This window comes from Heteronotia binoei, chromosome 14 (assembly GCF_032191835.1).
Source record: "Heteronotia binoei isolate CCM8104 ecotype False Entrance Well chromosome 14, APGP_CSIRO_Hbin_v1, whole genome shotgun sequence".
NCBI classification, from domain to species: domain Eukaryota; kingdom Metazoa; phylum Chordata; class Lepidosauria; order Squamata; family Gekkonidae; genus Heteronotia; species Heteronotia binoei.
The window spans coordinates 34421746-34443125 of NC_083236.1; the positions used below are offsets into that span (position 1 = coordinate 34421746).

At 45.8% G+C, this 21380-nt stretch overlaps 1 protein-coding gene across 1 annotated transcript in view; it reads right to left on the reverse strand.

Moving 5' to 3' along the window:
• Positions 1–21380, reverse strand: part of NECAB2 (N-terminal EF-hand calcium binding protein 2) — a 263854-nt gene that overhangs the window by 30768 nt on the left and 211706 nt on the right. Inside the window, exons 6-8 of the mRNA XM_060253951.1 lie at positions 18953–19089; positions 10566–10684; positions 7919–7998 (exon numbers count right to left, since the gene is read on the reverse strand). Of these exons, the coding sequence (XP_060109934.1) occupies positions 7919–7998; positions 10566–10684; positions 18953–19089 (336 nt within the window). The remainder of the gene's footprint in view (positions 1–7918; positions 7999–10565; positions 10685–18952; positions 19090–21380) is intronic.

A 21380-nucleotide genomic window follows, 5' to 3' on the forward strand; every position in this document is an offset into this window, starting at 1 on the left:
TCCAAGTCAAGTCAGCCAACAGCTTGGAAAACATATTTAAAGTTGCTTTCTTTGCACCTCTTCCTCCCTCCCCTCATCTATTTTCCTTCCTTGTGGCGCTCAAATATCTGACATTCATGTCTTGCGGCTCTCAACATCTGACATTTATTCTATGTGACTCTTGAGTTGTTTGGCCACCCCTGCTCTATGAAATTATACTCTGCTGTGGTCTGTCCCCTTCTGTAAACCCTGTCCATCCTAGGCCCTACCTCTCTCCCCACCCAATTTCCAGGAATTTTCCAATCCAGAGTTGGCAACCCCACTAGTCCTGTATGGTCTACTCTGACAGGTGATGGTTGTCCAAGATCACAGGCAAAGAAAGTTCAAATACCTGCTGCCTGAGAGCCTTTTAATTGCAGGCGCTGGGGCTAGAACCTGGGACCTTCTGCATGCAAAGCAGGACCTCTACTCACTGAGCCACTATCACTCCTGTAGGTCACCTCTTTCCTGCTTTTCATGGTGCTAGGTTCCCAACCTGGTGCATTAACCAGCAGCAAACTGTGATAGGACTTCCAGGCAGAGTTTGGAGCAGGGCTTAACAATTAGGCCAAGTAGGCACTGGCCTATGGGCCCCCACACCTTTAGGGGCCTTGGCCTGCCTTTTCCCCCTGCTTTCCCCCCTGCTTGCAGCCCTCCCAGCCTGACGTGCCTGGTGCGGCTGATGCTGGTGTCATCGCCAGGTTTGCCTCTCTCTGCTTCTCCCCTGCAGCTTTGTCAAAGGGGCTTTTGAGAAGGTGGCTGCAGCGGGGGCCACAGGCAGCAGGGTGGCCTCTCCAACTCTGAGATAACTTGTGAGGGGCCCCTGAAATTTTGACTGCCTAAGGGCCTCCACAGGGTTTAATCCGACCCTGGTTTGGAGAGAAACAGGGATGCGTGGACATGTGAGGGTGGGTATATGGAGGAGGCAGGCTTATCCAGGGACCAACAAAAAGACAGTCCTATGAAAGCCAAACTGGCTTATAACAATATAGAGCTCTGGCACAGCACCACATTCAACAGCAACATTTGTTTGTAAAATCTGATACCGTTTTATGGCTCCAAAAAGCTGCAGAAATGTCCCTTTGCTTATTCTTTTGTATATCCACGTTACAGGAATCAAATGTATGAGAATGCTCTATCATTTAAAAAAAAAATTCAGTGCGCCTTCGCAACAGCCTTGTGCATTTCACGGTCTTTTGCCACCGACGGTGCATCTTTGCATAATGTTATTTTCATGGCTTTTAGTTTGAGCTCAGAGTTCTGCATCGCCTGTGGCCTTCGAGCTCACCTTTTGCTTTTTAGAATTCAAGGGCATTCTGCATTATGGCAGAGAGATTTCCTCTCTCGCCCGCTGGCCTTCGTTTTCATGCCACGGTTCCCAATTCTATTCAGCATGGATCTTGTCATTCTTCAAAGCGCTACCTACATTTTCTCATTTTATGTCAAACATTTGTGTCTTGGCACAAATCCAGACATTCTGGAAGGTCACACGATAATGGTTCATTTCAATTTTTTTTAAAAATCACCCAAGCTGCTAAGCCTATCAAAATTAATTAAAACCCCAGTATTAATGAAGGACCTAAAAGCCCCATGGCACAAAATGGTAAAGGTGCAGTACTGCAGTCCAAGCTCTGCTCACGACCTGAGTTCGATCTCAGTGGAAGCTGGGTTCAGGTAGCCGACTCAAGGGGCGTTTTCGCACTGACCTTAATCAGCAGCGACGCCCCTCTTCACCGCGCAGGATTGGCGCGGATTTCGCACTAATTGCCGCGGAGCACCCGGAAGAGCCGGAAAGTCCCGCGGCTTTTGCGGCGCAAATGGAAACTGGGTTTTGGCGGTTTCCGTTTGCGCCGCAAAAGCCGCGGGACTTTTTGGCTCTTCCAGGTGCTCCGCGGCAATTAGTGCGAAATCCGCGCCGATCCTGCGCGGTGAAGAGGGGCGTCGCTGCTGATTAAGGTCAGTGCGAAAACGCCCAAGGTTTACTCAGCCTTCCATCCTTCCGAGGTCGGTAAAATGAGTACCCAGCTTGCTGGGGGGAAAGTGTAGATGACTGGGGAAGGCAATGGCAAACCACCCCGTAAAAGTCTGCGGTGAAAACGTTGTGAAAGCAATGTCACCCCAGAGTTGGAAACGACTGGTGCTTGCACAGGGGACTACCTTTACCTTTTTTTTTTAATTAATGAAGGAAGATTACATGAACAACTACTGCAGAAATGCTGGGAGAAACTTGAATCAAAATTGTCTTCTAACCTGCCATCAATATGTAAGTCTTGATGTACGAGAGTTGCCAGGTCCCCCTAGCCACTGGTGGGGGTGAGGACAGGGTTGCCAGCTCCAGGTGGGAAATTCCTGGAGATTTAGGGTGTGGAGCCTGGGGAGGACTGGGACCTCAGTGGGGGTATAATGCCATAGAGTCCGCCCACCAAAGCATCCATTTTCTCCAGGGGAAGTGACCTCTGTAGTCTGCAAATCAGTACTAATTCCGGGAGATCCCTAAGACTGCCATAGAAGCCTGTGGGAACACTCCTAAATGGGTCTACTCTGAAGTAAGTCCAATTTTATCCCATGGAGCTTATTCCCAATAAAATGTTCTTATTTCTCTGTCCACTTATTTAAGAGATTGTTCTGCTGTCTCTCCCAATTCCTGCTCAAGGTGGTTTACAATTAAAATAACAAATTATCAGTATGAATACAAACAAGCCCAAGGACATAAAGACATCATAAAATTATCCATAAAATAGACCTCAGGCAGAAGCAGACCATAAAACAGTTGGAAAGATGATCAGTTAAAATCCCAAGTCAAAAGCCCAGATAAAAAAACAATTTTGCCCTGGTGGCTAAAAGACAGTACAGCAGGAACCTCAGATAAGCCTCAAGAGGAGGGCATTCCAAAGGCCAAGTGCCACCACAGAACATGTGTTGTTGCTAATCTCTGCCCACATCACCTCCAAAATTACAGATTTTAACTGGTAGATTTGGGGGAGGGGAGGGACTTCAATGGGGTATAATGCCATAGAGTCCACCTTCCAAAGCAGCCATTTTGTCCAGGAGAACAGATCTCTATCACATGGAGATCAGTTGTAACCCCAGGATATATCCAGCCACTAGTAGCAACCCTATATACCAAGGAAGTCTCTCTTTTCGCCAAACCCTGCCTTCCCCAGGTATTTCCCAAGCTAAAACTGGCAGCCCTGTAGCCAGAGGACAGAACAGCTTCTGAGCTCCAGCACTTACCAACAGTGCCACTGGGACAAATTACTTCCAAGCAGGGGTCGTTTTGTAGAAAAATAGGTGGTGGATTGTCATCCAGGGATTGTTATGCAGCTACACCTACTATTCAATGGACAAGAAGGGAAGGAGGAAGTGGAACTCTCAGAATGTATTGCTTGCAGCCTGCAGCAATGCTGCTAAGCTGCATTTAGCAAGGTTTTGCTCCCCTGGAGAGGGAAGAGGGGATCTTCAGCCCATTTGGGCACGCTTTGAAGGGGGCGGGGCTTGGCCATTTTAACGGCCAAACCTCCGCTCTCCATGCCAGTCCGGACGATGATTGGCCCTCCCGCCTGCCCTGTTTGTTATGTAAGTGATTGCTGGTCGTCTCAGGTTGAGGGGCCGGGTAGGAATTTTTTGCTCCCCAGCTGATTGGCGGTTGCTGGGGTGTGTTTTTCACCTACCCTACATAGCAAAGCAGTGGATTGTGGATTTGGCTATCGGGAGGTGCTGTTAAATAGTTGGTCACTTTGTTTGGCAGGTTTTACTGGTTTAGAGTTCTATGTGGCTAGGGGAGGACCATGAAGCATCCCCCTTTTCTGGACTTTGGGGTCTGGCATAAGCAACCTTGGGGTTTGATGACCCGAGTTGGGGAAAATGCAGACTGTCCTGGAAGCTCGACTAGAGGGTGCCTTCCATTGAGACGTGCGTCTGGTGGTTGGGCCCTCTTGGGCGTGCCTCCTTGCTGGCCTGGCCTGGCGGGAGCTGTGTCTCACAGCTCTGACTGGGGGCTGGGTCTCTCGCCCGTGAATGGCAAGGGAGCGGTCTGTTGAGACCCCTAGCCCTGACCAGGCTGCACTTTTGGGTGCTCTTGCCATTGTGATTATTATGTTTAATAAAGTGGCCCTTAGTTATGCCAATGCCTTGTGTCCGTCTCTTCATTCCGACCTGGGGGAGCAAATGCTCCTGTGAGCTCCCGCTGAATCTGAGGCCTGATTTCAAGCCTCCTTAAGCTCGGGATGCCAGTCTTGAGGTGGGATCTGGAATTCCCCTGGAACTACAGCTCATCTCCAGACTATAGAGATCAGTTCCCCTGGAGAAAAAGGACACATTGGTGGGTGGACTCTGTGGCATCATAACCCACTGAGGTCACCAGGCTCCATCTCCAAATCTCCACGGGTTTCCCAGCTTGGATCTGGCAACCGTACCCCCCTGCTGGTGGTCATGGGGGATCTGGCAACCGTAACTTACTTACTTACTCATTTATTTACTTACTTACTTGTTTGTTTGTTTATTTATTTTGTACATTTATAGTCCGCCCTTTCCCATACGGGCTCAGGGCAGATCCCAACATGCTAAAACAGTAAAATCAACAATAAAACATCAGAATAGTTAAAACAATTAAGCCAATAAACTAAAATTAATTATTTAAGACGGCATGGATGGTTTGAGCACATGGGGCGTAATTATCATGGGCAGCCTTAAGTTGCCCGAAGATGTCAACAGTATTGTCCCCAGCTGAAATGGCAGTCATTGCTGGGAGGCCAGTTAGATGGTACAATAGGAGAATGAGGATGTCCGCTTGCCTCAACCATAGACCTGGCGGAACAGCTGCGTTTGGCAGGCCCTCCAGAATGGAAACAAATCTGGAAGGGCCCGAATCTCTAGGGAGCTGATTCCACCAGGTCGGGGCTAGGGCCGAAAAAGCCCTGGCTCTGGTCAAGGCAAGCCAGACGCCCTTTGGGCCAGGGAGGTCAGAAGATATTGGCTGGCTGATCGTAATGGCCTTCAGGGCTCATATAGGGAGAGATGGTCATAAGAACATAAGAGAAGCCATGTTAGATCAGGCCAATGGCCCAACCAGTCCAACACTCTGTGTCACACAGTGGCCAATTTTTTTTATATTTATATATATACACACACACACTGTGGCTTTAAATGTCACAAGGCATTAAATGTCAATACTAAAACCTTGAAGCAGATCCAGTACTCAATTGGTAGCCAGTGCAGACTGTGCAGCATCGGCCGACTGCTTGCCCGTACAGGCAATTCAGTTAGCAATCGTGCTGCTGCATTCTGCGCCAGCTGGAGTTTCCAGATCAGTCTCAAGGGCAAGCCTGTGTAAAGCGAGTTACAGCAGTCCAACCTGGAAGTGACTGCTGTATGGATCACTGTAGCTAAGTCCCGAGGAGCCAGATAGGGTGCTAGTTGTTTGACCTGCCGAAGATGGTGAAAAGCAGATCGTGCAGCAACTGTGACCTGGGCCTCCACAGAAAGGGTGGGATCCAATATCACACCCAGACTCCTCACCTTCTGAGATGGCACAAGAGATGTGCCATCCAGGGTAGGGAGCCAGATATCCAATCTTGACCCCCCGTGACTCAGGTACAGGACCTCCATCTCAGTTGAGTTAAGCTTCAGTGTCCCGGTCAGATGGTCTGGGGCAGAGTCTGACTGGCCATCCATCATCAGGTAGAGTTGGGTGTTATCTGCATATTGGTGACAACCCAGCCCAAAACCTCTGGCAATCTGGGCAAGGGGGTGCATGTAGATGTTAAACATCATTGGCGAAAGAATAGCTCCCTGCGGTACACATTGGCAAAAGAATAGCTCCCTGAGGTCTGGAAGGATTGCCTTGCTGGATCAACTGGTCCACTAGCAACTCCTGCTCCTGTCAGTGTTCTCAAGCCTTGCTACCTACCTAGCTCTCAGGGCACTGCTTCTGATTGGGCCTGCCTGCAGAATGCAGGACAATATCACACACTGATTTGTTTATACCCCTGATGGAGAGAGTGCATTGCTGGATCTACTGGTCCAACTCCTGCTCCTTGCTTGTTCTCAGACCTTTTGGGGTAGATATTTGTGGGTTTCCTGCATTGTGCAGGGGGTTGGACTAGATGGCCCTGGAGGCCCCTTCCAAATTTATGATTCTATGACTCAGTCCCACTACGGTACATACAATCATTTTGACCAGTAGCCAAGTAAAATGCTGTCAAGTCACATCCTACTGAAAGGAACCTCCCAGACCATGGGGTATTCAAAACAAGAGACATTGAGGTGGTTTCCCATTGCCTTCCTCTGCGTCCCAGCCTTCCTTGGTGGTCTCCCATCCAAATACTAACCCTAGCTGACTCTGTTTGGCTTCCATGTGTTAATGAGATCTGGGCTCAACTGGGCAATCAGGCTGCTAGCAGCCATCAAGTGAGCCATCCCTAAACCAACTTTTCTTTCAGGATTTCCTATGTAAACAAATAAACGTGGATTTGCACGGAAGTGAAGAAAGCTGCATGTAGGCATGCAGTAATCATACCCAGAGTTGTTAGAGTCTGTATGTTATTTGTCTATAGGCGAGACTATGGCTACATATTCCATGATGTTCTCTGTCTCTTTGACCGTTTGCTTTTAACCCTAAACTGTCCTGGGCAGGTGAGAAGAAAAGTGTGAGGAGAGATTCTTTCTCTCTCTCTTGTGCCTCTTCCACCATACTGAGTTCTTATTTGAAAATCTGCACATTCCCCCCAATCTTGCAAGAAATAACAGTCACCTCATTTCCCTGTCTGGTTCTAAATATTATTGCTAATTTACCCATTAATTTACAATTTCAAGAGTTATCACCGCTAAATTTTGGCAGCATATATTTGTACTTAATATCCAGAGGAAAAAGTAAAGTCATGGGTACATCTGATGAAAAAGGTGTTAATCATGACAAAAAAATATTCTTGTCGGATTATCAGGGGACAAAATTATAAGGATTGAATCTTCTGATCCCCTTTCTGGTAAGCAAGGGACACCTCATTTGGAGGAAGTTTTCTTCTGAGAGCAGAAGACCCCTCATTTGGAGAAAGGGAGTCACTGGAACCAAACCAGTGGCTACAGAGGGGCTATGGTTCAGTGGTAGAGCTTCTGCGTGGCATGCAGAATGCCCCAGGTTCAATCCCTGGCATCTCCAGGATCAGATTTTAGACAGGGCTTTTTTTGTAGCAGAAACTCCTTTGCATATTAGGCCACACAACCCTGATGCAGCCAATCCTCCAAGAGCTTACAGAACTCTTAGAGCCAGTTTGGTGTAGTAGTTAAGTGTGCAGACTCTCATCTGGGAGAACCAGGTTTGATTCCCCACTCCTTCACTTGCAGCTGCTGCAATAGCCTTGGGTGAGCCATAGCTTTCACAGAGCATGTCCTTGAAAAAGCAGCTTCTGTGAGAGCTCTTTCAGTCCCACCTACCTCAAAGGGTGACTGGGGGAGGAAGGTAAAGGAGATTGTGTGAGCACTCTGAGATTCAGAGTATAGGGCGGGATATAAATCCAATATCTTCTTCTTCTATTTCTTCTTTGTACAGGGCCTACTGTAAACTCCAGGAGGATTGACTACATCAGGGGTGTGTAGCCTAATATGTAAAGAAGTCCCTGTTACAAAAAAAGCCCTGACTTTAGATGACGTGAAAGACTTCCATCTGAGATCCTGGAGAACTACTGCCAGTCAGAGTAGTCAATACTGACTGATGGACCAGTGATCTGATTCAGTCCAAGGCAGCTTCATGTATTCAATCTATATTTTAGACTATGTACTGCATAGCTTCTCTTTTTCTGTTGGTATTTCTTTCTCACTGAGTGCATTTATGAACATGAATGAATGCAAATTAAAATTTAAATGAGGATTCTATGAAAATTGAACACTTAAAAGAACCTCCTACCTTGTTTTCCAGTCTTCCAATCAACTCTGCTAATCGGTTGATTTGGGCTTCCAAACCCTCCTCCTTGGTGTCTGAAGATGCTAAAGAAAGAGAAGAGTTATGAGGCAAAAAAGGAGCACCCTGCTTAATTCTCTCCAGATCATGCTTCCTACTCCAATGCATCTTTCTTTCAGATCTACTAAGATGCTCCAAGATGACACAATCCTGTTGTGACGACAGTAGAAAAACTGCCAAAGAACCGAGCTATTAAAAAGAATCTAAATTTAACTGTCTTCAATGAAAGGGAACTACAGCCTGCTTCAAAACATATTTTGGGGCCACAATTGGGCACAAAGTAAGGAAGCTGGGGTTGATTCCATCATAGCAGATACTGTGGATACCCATGGAGAAGCTCCATAAAGGAGAAGAGCTTCACATGATACACTGCAAGAGCCACATGAATATACCAGCTGCACAATTCAGTTTAGAGCAGGGCCAGATCTGACATAAATGAGACCTTGTTGGGCGGGGCTATGCTGGACCAGACCATGTGTGGTCCTATTTAAGATTATGTAGCAGAGATAGAAACTTTATAAAGAACACAGACAAACACAATTAAATTTTTTTAAACCCTTAAACTAAAACATGCTTAAAACATTAGCACTCATTGGTCTTAAAGGTGCATTTTTTTGTATTTCTCTCACAGGATCCAGGGAACTGGGCAAAGGAAGCTCTGGTTCTTTCATTCCTTCCCCAGGGGACCAGGAGGGGGAGAAGCCTCAGCCAACAGAAGGAAGAGAGGCTTGGCTCAGTAGCTCTGCTGTGTGATTGAGAGATACTGGCAAAGCAAGTTCTGCCTCCTCCCCTTTCTCCCCAAGGGAGAAGCCTCATCCAATGGAAAAAATAGAGGTTTTGCTCTGTAACTCCTGTATGATTGAGCAAGCCTAGCAAAGCAAGCTGTAATGCAGAATGGAGCAAGAGAAAGGGAAGAAGGAAGCAGATGACAGCCAGTTGCTCGGGGGCCTAATAGGAGCCCTCCGAGGGCCTGATTTGTTCCCCCGGGCTGCATGTTTGACACCCCTGATTTAGAGATTCTGGAGCTCCGCTCCTGTGAGCTCCTGCCCAAAATGAAGCCTGCTAACCTCTGTCTTACACTGGCTAATGCAGGAGAACAGCAGAGAGTGTCTTTCCTAGGTATGCCAGACTTGGAAGAAGCATAACTAACAGGCCTTCTGCCCTCTCCTCTGGGCTATAGGATCACCATATTTGCAAGGTTTATACAGAGCCAAGGCCACATGCCAAAATTCAGTTACAAGATAATTGTTCCCTCTCTGAATAATTGCTAAGCAAACAGCAAGCACTTCCAACAAATGAGAAATTCCATGGGCAGCACTACCAGGTTTAATTTCCTCTGGGTAAGAGAGCACAAGGGAGTTACATCCTCTATGCAAAATTCACTTGATTTACAGATATACCTGTAGAACATCACAGAGACAGAAAGAGTCATAAAACCAGACAGCAAAACTTTCTAGTCCTGCATCAGATTCCCTCCACTCCGAACAGTTTCGCATTCAACCAGCCCTCAGCTCTAAAAGCCTCTGTCAGGTTGGGTCCAAAAGCTGTCTCAGGGATGCCCCATAAACAGACCAAAAAAGTGCATTCAACCATGCACATTTGAATCCCGCCCTGCTTCTGCCTTCACCCCATTCTTACTGAGAGCCAGTTTGGTGCAGTGGTTAAGTGCGCGGACTCTTATCTGGGAGAACTGCGTTTGTTTCCCCATTCCTCCACCTGCAGCTGCTGGAATGGCCTTGGGTCAGCCATAGCTCTCGTACGAGTTGTCCTTGAAAGGGCAGCTGCTGCAAGAGCTCTCTCAGCCCCACCCAGCTCACAGGGTGTCTGTTGTGGGTGGGGGGGGGGAGGTATAAAGAGATTTCGACCCCTCTGAGACTCTGAGATTCAGAGTATAGGGCGGGATATAAATCCAATATCTTCTTACCTGTCATCCTGCTGCCTCAAAAAGCTACCACTTCAAATCAGCAGCAAATCACTGAGGTGCTTCTGGGGCACCTTTCCCAGCCGAGGTGTGACTGCTCCTCCGGGACATGCGCAGCCCGTCCCTATTCTATCAGCACACCATGCCCTATCTGTCCGTCCTGGGCCGCTTCTCTTTCTGCTGGCTTACTTCCAGGATGGGAGGCTGCTGCCCCAAGTCAGCTGTCTGTACCCAGCCTCAGTCTCTCTAAATCCAAACTGCGCCTGGACCCGAATAGTCCAGGCAAGCCCAATCTCATCAGATCTTGGAAGCTAAGCAGGGTGAACTCTGGCAAGTTGGATGGGAGACCTTGGAACACCAGCAGTCAGGAGGCAGAGACAGGCTTTATTCAGCCACCTCCCTGAATATCCTCCAAGCCCCCAGTAGGGATCAATCAACAGAGGTCAACATAACTTCCAGGTGCATGTGCACACACACAGAATCCAAACAGCAAATATGGTTCCAGACTGTATATCTTTTTCTTCCCACTGTCTGTATGTTGTCACCCTTCCAAACTCCAATGGTATCACATTCCAGAAGCTAGAGATAGATTTCTAGGTGATCACCTCCAATTATTAGCATTATTAGCATTCTGAACAAAGGATGGTCGCCCAGGATCAAAACAAACCTTACCAGTTTGGAAACTTTTTCTGCGCTCTTTGGTCATGATTCTGTTATTGGGAGAGTAATTAGGCACAGGGTTGTCATACCAGGTGTCCATGACACTGTGGCCCGATTTACTGTGCAAGTGTCTGCAATTGGAGAAAGAAAAAAAACCATGAAAAGGCACATGAATTAATCTTTTCTGTTTCCTTCCCCCACTGAAAGATCTATGGTTTAAAAATTGCTCTACGAGAAAGATACCCCTTAGCCCAGCAGCCCCAGGCCATGACATTAAAACAGGGCTTTTTTGTAGCAGGAACTCCTTTGCATATTAGGCCTCACACCCTTGATGTAGCCAGTCCTCCAAGAGCTTACAGTCGGCTCTGTAATAACAGCCCTGTAAGCTCTTGGAGAATTGTCTACATAAGAGGGGTGTGGCCTAATATGCAAAGGAGTTCCTGCTACAAAAAAAGCCCTGCATTAAAATATCCTTGCCCAGGGATTGCAGTGGAACAAACCTCCCTTAAGACTGTGAGTATCAGCTCAGCAACATCCATTTGATTAAAGTGTAAAAACCCAGGTAGGATAACTGCTACTTCACAGCATATATAACAGAGGTCAATCAGTTACAGAAAGTCTTGTTGGATTAACGATTATATGTACAACCCATCTTCCATCATGGAACCCAAGGACAAATACATGGGGGCTTCCAGAAAGTCTCTTTTGAGCATTGATTAGATCTAGGCCTGCTTAGCTTCATCGAGGATGATATATTCTGCACCTTTCGATTACATGCCTAAATGCAGCTTGATCAGCTAGAGGCGGTCCTGCACATATTGAGGTATCTTATGCTAAATCAGACCATTGGTCCACCGAGGTCAGTATTGTCAACTCAGACTGGCAGCAGCTCTCTGAGGTGTCAGGCTGAGGTCCTTCACATCACTTACAACCTGATCCTTTTAACTGGAGATAGCAGGGATTGAACCTAGGACCTTTGGCATACCAAGCAGATGCTCAACCAGTGAGCCATGCCCCCACCTGGGCAGTGGTTCTGGGAACCCTTTTCCTTTCTACTCTCTTGCACTTAGAGCCTTCCAGACTGTACCAAAGCCACAACTAGGGCCATAACCCAGCCAAAGTTAAACACAAACCAACATCAAGAAGTCAGCACTGAATTCTGAAATCAAACCCAATCATTGCTCGGATAAACACTGGAAGCAGAATGGGGTGAGCAGATCAGTTACTGACATCCGTCCATGCCAATGTCAACCTATTACATTATTGAGATCAGATACCCTCTGGCTGATAGGCCTACCAAATCTTTGATTAGGCTGTGCTGCCAGCCTGTGTTCATTCCCAGTCTGCCTACAAGTGGGCAGATAACGCGACATTCAGCACCATTAATTGCCACAGGAACAATTTCCTGTCTACTCTCCTCACCAAGATAAGTCAGTATCCTTGACATCTGTGGAAGATTTATGCAGGGGAGATAAAAAATGTATCTGTCAGATAAGCTCAAAAATAGGAACTGGAGGGGAAAAAATAGAGGAGGGGAAACGTATACAAAAAAGTACTAAGAGGATGTTACATAATTTCACAGACAGTCACCAGATATGAACATATGAAGCTGCCTTATACTGAATCAGACACTTGGTCCATCAAAGTCAGTATTGTCTTCTCAGACTGGCAGCGGCTCTCCAGGGTCTCGAGCTGAGGTTTTTCACACCTATTTGCCTGGACCCTTTTTTGGAGATGCCGGGGATTGAACCTGGGACCTTCTGCTTCCCAAGCAGATGCTCTACCACTGAGCCACCGTCCCTCCCCTGATCAGACCCTGTTGGTATGCCTGATAATCAGACATGGCAGTACAGCAAGGCCAGTACAGCAATGTCTTGGGAAAGTTCTCACCTCTTTAACCATCCGCCATACATCCTGGAGAAAAACGCAGTTGATCCTAATAGCAGAGGCAATCATTTGCTTCTCTCCTGATGTACAGCACTTCATAAAATGCAAGCAGGAAGGAAGCAGTCATTGATCCTCTCTCTCATTTGTTGGTCTCGGGGGTGAGAGAGACGAAGCTCTACTCCAAGACTTGTTCCTTCATGACTGTTTACTGTTCTGATCTGGCACATGCTCTGAACCATCAGCAACTTTATCCAATGTATGTTGTCCTTCGTACACAGGAGAACAAGCACATCCATACACATGAAGCTGCCTTATACCAAGTGAAGACAGAAACTGCTAAGCAATAATCAGTTAATTTTTGCAATAACAGCATTTGTATGATATGAATGGTGTGATGACTACTGTTTAGTAGTTTTTTTCTGTCTTTACACTTTGCTTTACACTAAGTTCCCTTTTGCTTTCTCATTATACCAAGTGAGGCCATCGGTCAGTATTGTCTAATCTGATTGGTAACTTGCCACAAATCTCAGTTAGAGGATTTTCCATTCCCCTAAATGGCAAACCACCCCGTAAAAAGTCTGCCATAAAAACGTTGTGAAAGCAATGTCACCCCAGAGTCGAAAACGACTGGTGCTTGCACAGGGGACTACCTTTACCTTTAAAAGCTTGTGCAACCCTGTGCAAGCACCAAGTTGTTACAGACCCATGGGGTGATGTCACATCATGACATTTTCTTGGCAGACTTTTTACTGGGTAGTTTGCCATTGCCCTCCCCAGTAATTGGAGAAGCTGGGGATTGGACTAGGGGTGTTCTGCATGCCAAGAAGGTGTACTGCAACTGAGTCATGAACCCTCTCCAAGTAATCTGACTTGATTGCCCCGTGGCATATAAGTTCTGAAAATATGAACATACGAAGCTGCCTTATACTGAATCAGACCCTCAATCCATCAAAGTCAGTATTGTCTACTCAGACTGGCAGTGGCTCTCCAGGGTCTCAAGCTGAGGTTTTTCATGCCTACTTGCCTGGACCCTTTTTAGTTGGAGATGCCAGGGATTGAACCTGCAACCTTCTGCTTACCAAGCAGATGCTCTACCTCCGTGCCACCATCCCTCCCCTAAGAAGGGGCCACAAGGAATATGCACTAAAGCAACCCTTCCTGCCCTCCCTCTCGTGATCTGCTGAAGTTCACAGAATCAGCATTGCCGTTAGACAGCCATCTAGCCTCTGTTTGAAAACCTCCGAAGAAGGAGAGCCCACCACCTTCCAAGAAAGCCTGTTACACTGAGGAACCGCTCTCACTTTCAGGAAGTTCTTCTTAATATTTAGCCAAAAATCTGATGACCCCCAATTAGGTGGTAAAATGTGTATCCAATACTGTCCTGACAAACTCATAGTATATGGGAAACGGTCCAATGCCAGAACACGAGCTTTGCATTTCAGTCTAGCTCCAGTCTCTGGCATGTCTAGTTCAAGGTCAGGTAGCAGGTGATGAATAAGTCCAGCCCTGCATGAGACCCTGGGGGGGGGGGGGCTATGGAAGAGCAGACAATCCTCAACTAGGTGGAGCAACAGCTTGGCTTGATAAAAGCCTGCTACATATAGTGGGGCCGTGGGTCAGAGATGGAGCATCAGCTTTGAATTACAAAGGTCTCAGATTTGATTCTTGGCATTCCCAGTTAAAGGATCTCATGCATCAAGGGTCAGGAATGAGCAGGACTCGGATTCAGTGGGAACTCACAGGAGTGCAGCTCCTGAACCTTTCTGAGAGTTCCACCTTCTCCTTCTGAGAGTTCCACCTCCTTGTCCATTGAATAGTATGTGCAGCTGCATAACAATCCCTGGATGAGCTCCACCACCTATTTTTCTACAAAACGACTCCTAGGAATGACCTTTCTTAGCCTGAGGCTCTGGGGAGTCATTGCTAGCTGGGGCTGACAAAAAAAAGAAGAGCTAAATGAACTAGTGGTATGACTCAGAATAAAGTACCTTCATGTATTTATATATATGTCCGTATAACGATCAAGGGATATAAATCAGAGTGGCTGTGAATCCTAAAAGCACCATTTTTTTATCATTTAATATAGGGGCTCATCAAATTTACCATAAAGCCTTAATCTTGTTCATGCAGTAGAATGATTTGTTTTCCTGCATCTGCTTCTGAATCCCCAGGGCAAAGCTCAAGAATATTCTTTAATAAGGATGGATTGATTTAGAGAAACAGGATGGGGAAAAAAAACAACCACCCAGAACAAACATAATTTAAGAAATAACTACAAAAGTGCACGGAAGGTGATGCACCGCTGTAGTTGAAGACTGATGAAGCTTTTGTGAAAATCAATTTATTCCCCCCTCTCAATCAATCCTTCTCAATTGATTGAGTTAGCTAGCGTAGGCAGGGCTACCTCAGCAAAATCAGGGAAGATCTCAAAGTGCAGCAAGCTCAGTGTACCAGAGCCAAGAATTTGCATTCCAGGATACCCAGTTCAGAGCAAACACTTCCCCCCATGGGTCTGATTCACGAAATACAAAGTCTTCGTTGGCTGCCACAAGGGCTTTGAATCACATGTGTACTCTGCTAGCCAGGCATAGAGGGGCCATATTCCAACTGTGGAGAATATGGAGAAGGGAATACAGTTAAACTGGACCTGGTGAGCTGCTGTTTCTCCACTGGGAAACATACAGGTAGCTGTTATCACACGCAGGTTTTACATATGAAGCTGCCTTATACTGAATCAGACCCTCGGCCCATCAAAGTCAGTATTGTCTACTCAGACTGGCAGCGGCTCTCCAGAGTCTCAAGCTGTGGTTTCTCATGCCTATTTTCCTGGACCCTCTTTAGTCGGAGACGCTGGGGATTGAACCTGGGACCTTCTGCTTACCAAGCAGATGCTCTACCACTGAGCCACTGTCCCTCCCAAAATATCATTTTCCCTGAGCTAGTGCAGTATGTAATAAAGATACATGTGTGTTTGTGTTTGTATGTGTGTGTGGGGGAAGGCTGATGTCTAGGGTTGCCAGCTCTAGGTTGGGAAATACCTGGAGATGTGGGGGAGGAAGCCTAGGGAGAGCAGGGTTCGGGGAAGAGAGAGACATGATCAGGTTACAAGGCCAGAGTCCCACCCTCCAAATCAGCCATTTTCTCCATGGGAACCAATCTCCGTCATCTGGGCATAATACCAGGAGATCTCCAGGCCATGCCTGGAGGTTCAAACTAAACCAGAACCCACAATGTATAGGTTGAGTAAACACTAGAGTAACACACCATGTTTTTTTCTTAATGCTCGCATGCATTTGTCTGCATATATAAACATGCATACACTAAACCATTCATATATATACACACATGAGGGTTGGCAACCCTACAGTGATGTCCCTTCCCCACAAGTGTTGTAGTCTCCAGAAACCAGGCCCACACACCTGGGGCATACAAAGCTCCTAATGCAGTGTGATGCCAAGTTGTAATGGCCACAAGGCTTTTGTATCATGTATGGACCAGTCCTCAGATTCACGCCGACAGCCTCTGGGCCCTGTTATGATGGTAGACCTGGCCATTATGTTAGAAAGGCTCCTTGATTCAATTGAAACATCCTATCAGCTTAAAAATCCTAACTAGGGTATAGTTCAATTCCCAAAAGTATGCAGAGCTAGGGTTGCCAAACTCCAGGTGGTAGCTGAAGATCTCCTGGGATTACAACTGATCTCCAGGCAACAGAGTTCAGTTGCCTTTGAGAAAATGGCTGCTTTGGAAGGTAGACTCTGTGGCATTATACTCCACTGGAGTCCCTCCCTTCCCCAAACCATGCCCTCCTCAGGCTCCAGCCCCCTCCACCCAGATCGCCAGGTATTTCCCAACCAGAACAGGCAACCCTATGCAGAGCTCACACAGTGTTTACATTATGGCCATATACAGGGCTTTTTTTGAGCAGGAACGCACAGGAACGCAGTTCTGGCTGGGTTGGAATCGGGGTTTGTGACCTAATATGCAAATGAGTTTCCACTGTGCCCTTTCTATTAAAAAGCCCTATATGAAACAATGGTGATGTCAGGGGGTGTGGCCTAATAATTCAAATGAATTCCTGATGGGCTTTTTCTACAAAAAAAGCCCTGGCCATATACAATCCAACACAGCCATTCAAAGCATACCACAGAGCACACCACTGAGTTTTTCTGTTAAAGGAAGGAAATATATCCCTTTTGGGTGGTCTTCCTATGGGAGTCCCATGAATGCTGGGGCTGAACCACACATATTCTGAACTTACCCTTAACCTGCAGTGTATCCCTTAACTTTGAACAAGGACAGCTGGATGTTTTCTTTCTTTTTCCCCCTCCAAAAGTTAGGTTTGGCAACTGTACCTTTGCTAAAAATGAAACTCGTGCTGTGCACTGGAGATGAAAGTTATTAACTATGCTTGGAGAGAGGAGGGCCGATGCATCGTCTCCACCTGCAATGCAGGGAGCTCAAGCCTGCCCTGCTAAGTAAGTCTTATGAATATACATCTGCTGCTGGCCACTGGCAGCTTGTGCTAAATGAAAAAAATAAAGCCAAAGTAACTGGCAGTGCAGGGAGAACTGAAAGGAAGGGGAAACTCTAGAAACATTTAAGACTTTCTTACTGTAAAAATAAAGGGCCAGCTTTTTGCTGAGAAAAAAAAAGAAGAAGGGGCAGGAAGGGAAACAGAAGACAAAAGCGGTCTGCTGCTCAGAGCTGAGATTTCTGTAAATGTCACGAAAAGGGATTCAGAGGGTAGCCAGGCTGGTCTGCAGTAAGACAGCTAGAGTTGAGTCCAGTAGCACCTCAGGCACCAGGACTTTTTTTGTAGCAGGAACTCCTTTTCATATTAGGCTACACCCTCCTGATGTAACCAATCCTTCAAGAGCTTGCAGTAGGCCCTGTAAGGAGCCCTGTAAGCTCTTGGAAGATTGGCAACATTAGGGGTGTATAACCTAATACGCAAAGGAGTTCCTGCTACAAAAAAAGCCCTGTTAGAGACCAACTCAAATTGCTGTGTTGCAATCTCTGATTCCTAAAAGTAACACTATGACACACACTAAACCCATTAACAGGAGCTTGTATTATGAGAAAAGTGACTTTGGTGCCTTTCACACAAACCTTGTGCTCCCTTTTTCCTCCTCAACTGCAGGAAGTTGTCTTTTCTTTTTTACTTGCATGTAACGATAAGTTCACTCAGAGCGCAATGTGTGTGGCTCCCAGTGCTCCAGGAAATAGTGAGGTGGATGCAGACAGGCATCTCTGTGTAGTCAGCCCAATGAATGGGTGCAACTAAGCTCCACTTTTCTCTTCCCCTCTCAGGACGTTAAAAGTTTTCTTAAAATTTCACAGTTGAGCCAGAGCTATGCAACAGGAATAACTGCTGACAAATTTGACACAAGGAGAAACTACATGTTACAAGAACCTCAGGACTACCACTGAAAACAGCAGCCCTGTGTCAGCTATGTGTTCTAAGAACCTCAGGACTACCACTGAAAACAGCAGCCCTGGGTCAACTACATGTTACGAGAACCTCAGGACTACTGCTGAAAAACAGCAGCCCTGTGTCACCTACATGTTACAACAGCCTCAGGACTATCCCTGAAAAACAGCAGCCCTGTGTCAGCTGTGTGTTCTAAGAACCACAGGACTACCGCTGCAAACAGCAGCCCTATGTCAGGTAAATTCCTCTTTTCCATAACATGAAGTACCACCACTTCGCTTGAATTCTACTACCATTATACTGTGCTTCCCTGAGCACCACTATGTATCACTGGCTTGGGCTGACAAGACATGGTGTAAGTTATACTGAATGTTGGAGAACTGAAGGCAGAGAGCTAGACGCAGGGCTGCCATCAAAGAATCTTGATGAAATCTCTTATCTGACATGATTCAAATGGACTGAAAGATCGAATAAGCTGTTTTCTTTGTGACTTGCTGCTTCCTTTCTTTAATTTAGAATAGGGGGAGAAAAAAGTCTCTTGATGCAAGCTTCTGATTTCCCCCCATTTCCATGGCAACCTTTTTGGGTTCTGGTCAAGAATCTGTATGCTCTGTGGAATTCTGTGACATTTCAACTCCTGTTTACCGCATCAAACTCAGTCGATGCTTCTTGATATGCTTTTAATTGGCTTTCCCTTTTTCTAGATTTTTACAAAAATTGGAGAGAAGAGAACAGAAACCACAGATCTTTAAGACAACTTTCTTCCTCCTACCCAAGTTCTCATCTTCCCCAGTCCCCAAAACTTCTTTTGGCAACAAAGCTTTGAATCCCTGTATTCTTCTGCCATGTTGCCCCTATGCTTGAACAGTCCTATTTTAAAAAGTACCTGTTGGGAGTAAGGTAACATACTACTCAGAGGTATTAATCACATTTGGGTTAAGAGATAACATACTCATCCAGCATCTCTCTGTTTCAAGTTTCCTTGGAGAACAAAAGCTGCATAGAACAGCAGTAGGTTGTCAAGCAGATTGAACGTAAACAGTGTGACAAACTCAAGGTCAGATAAAATGTACCTAACCTTATCTGACTGGTTTGTTCGTCAATAGCATCCACAGCACTTTCCACGGAGCTGAGCAAGGACTGAATCTGATTTGCTGTCTCCTTTAGCAGGAAGCGGGTCACAAACTGGTCCACATTAGTTCCTCTTTCATATACCTGTGGGGAAGAGGAAGAAAAAACTCTGAGTAACTACAAGCATAGAATCAGCTCTTCTTTCCTTAATTTATGTGGCATCTTCAAAAAACCCCTTTCTCTTAACACAAACCCAAGCTGGAAATCAACAAGATTAGAAGGCAAATAAACAAAACAACTAAGGTACTGAGCATCCTTGTTGGACCTTTGAAGACATGTTCTGAACATAAGGGCTCCTCAGTATAAGAGTGAGATTTATTACCAACCAACTTCTTTAGGAAAAGTAGCTCAGGATTTAAATATGGTCTTATCACTGTAGAATGTGCAAGGGACAATTTCAAATTCCTCATCCCTGTTCTGATAAAAAAAGTCATGTTTCTGTTTACATCTCCTTAAATCTGAACCCATCACTTCGAACCATTTTCTGTTTTCGTGTGCTATACTTTTCTGTACAACCTGCCCATCTTTCAACATGAATTGTTATCAATGAACCAGTATGATATGTTATATATACATTATTATGCATATACATGATTTGCAGTGTACACACAAAATGTGTATAAAAACTGCAACAATCTGTACTGCAATACTATCAAACAGAGCAAATCAATAGCGGCAAACAGAAAAATGAGCCACTGGCAAAAATAGAAATGAGCAAAAAAGTGACAAAGATAAGGAATATTGGTTTGTCCTGGCTGTCCTGTTTGGCTGAACATCTGATTCATGCCAAGCAATCATTTTCTATTCAATGTTTGATTATCCACATTTTCATCAGCAATGTCACCAAAGCTCAAATTTACCTGGTTCTGCATACTAATTTCTCCTGCTCATAATGCTTTGTAACCATCTAAAATGATTTAATGTTCCTTCCTTTGGGTCAGAATATTAAATGTTTCTGAGTGTACACAGGTAAACTGTGCAATTTGCCAGTGGACCTGAACATTGAGATGGGACATTAGGCACCCTGGAATCTACATGACTCTGGCTTCTTTGTGCCTGGGATGCTCTTGTCTCAAGGTCCCTGGGCCAAGAGAGGCAATGGATGCCTCACAAAGAGACTTCTTAGTCAAAGCTGCTATCAGAGAGAGGAAAGGGACAGGAACTCATGAGTAACAAATTGGGGGGTGGTGTTAATGGGAAGTTTATGGTGTGTCCGGGGGGGGGGTTGTAGAAAAATAGGTGGTGGAGCTCCTCCAGGGATTGTTATGCAGCTGCAACACTATTCAATAGACAAGGAGGTGGAACTCTCAAAAGGAGGAGGAAGAACTCTCAGAAAGGTTCAGCAGCTGTGCTCCTGTGAGCTCCCACTGAATCTGAGGCCTGGGTGTGTCCATGGTGCTCTTGATGACATAATCAGGAACACAGACATCACTGGGTTTGTGATTCTCCCAAATAATTCATGGTAGCTCAGCTCAGCTCTGAAACTCATTCATCATTTTCACAGGATCCAACCCAGCTTCCAGGATTTTCCAAAACATTACCATCTTCTCTGAATTCCCATTTTGTTTGTTTGATGTAAGTCAGCAGACAAGTTACTTTACTATTTTATTTTAACACCATCACCACCTCTACTACACAGAGAGAGAGAGAGAGAAACAGACAGTCCTATGACTAGCCACCCCTGTTTTCATTCTCTATCCTAGTATACTCTCTAGTCTGAATCAGGAATGAATTTGTAAGAATTTTAAAAAGCAATTAACACACCAGATCCATGCCAGGGATGCAACAACCTATAAAATAAATGCTAGTTTCACATTTCCTCTTTCCCTTTATTCTCTGGCTTGCCTGTGTTATTTCTCTGGCCCACAGAATTGGTTGCAGGTGATGGGGAAATTATACCAATGTCTAAATAAACGTTATGGGAACCTTATCTGGGTGGAAAGGTGGCACAGGAATGTTTCAGAATAAAATATATATGGAGACAACTCAACATGGCCCTACCATCTTCAATGGCAGCCCCATTTCAAGAGTCATGTGTAATCCCACGTAGTCCTGTATAGTCCCTCTTTCAGGAATGACTTCAAGGTAGATGGATTTATTGTTCATCAAAGTTCAGGTACCAAGGCTGCAATTCTACAAACACTTTCCTGGGAGTACGCCCCACTGAATAAAATGAGACTAACTTCTGGGTAGACCTGCATTGTCTTGCTCCCAGCAAGTGAGAGCCAGCTGCCTGATGGATTCTTACCATACGATTCTGCCTCAGCAATCCACATTACTGCCCTTCATCATCCGGTAGTGGTTGCCCATCAGTCTGTACAGCAGCTGGGGTTAGTACAACTATGCAGGAGTGGAATTCTAGCAGGAGCACCTTT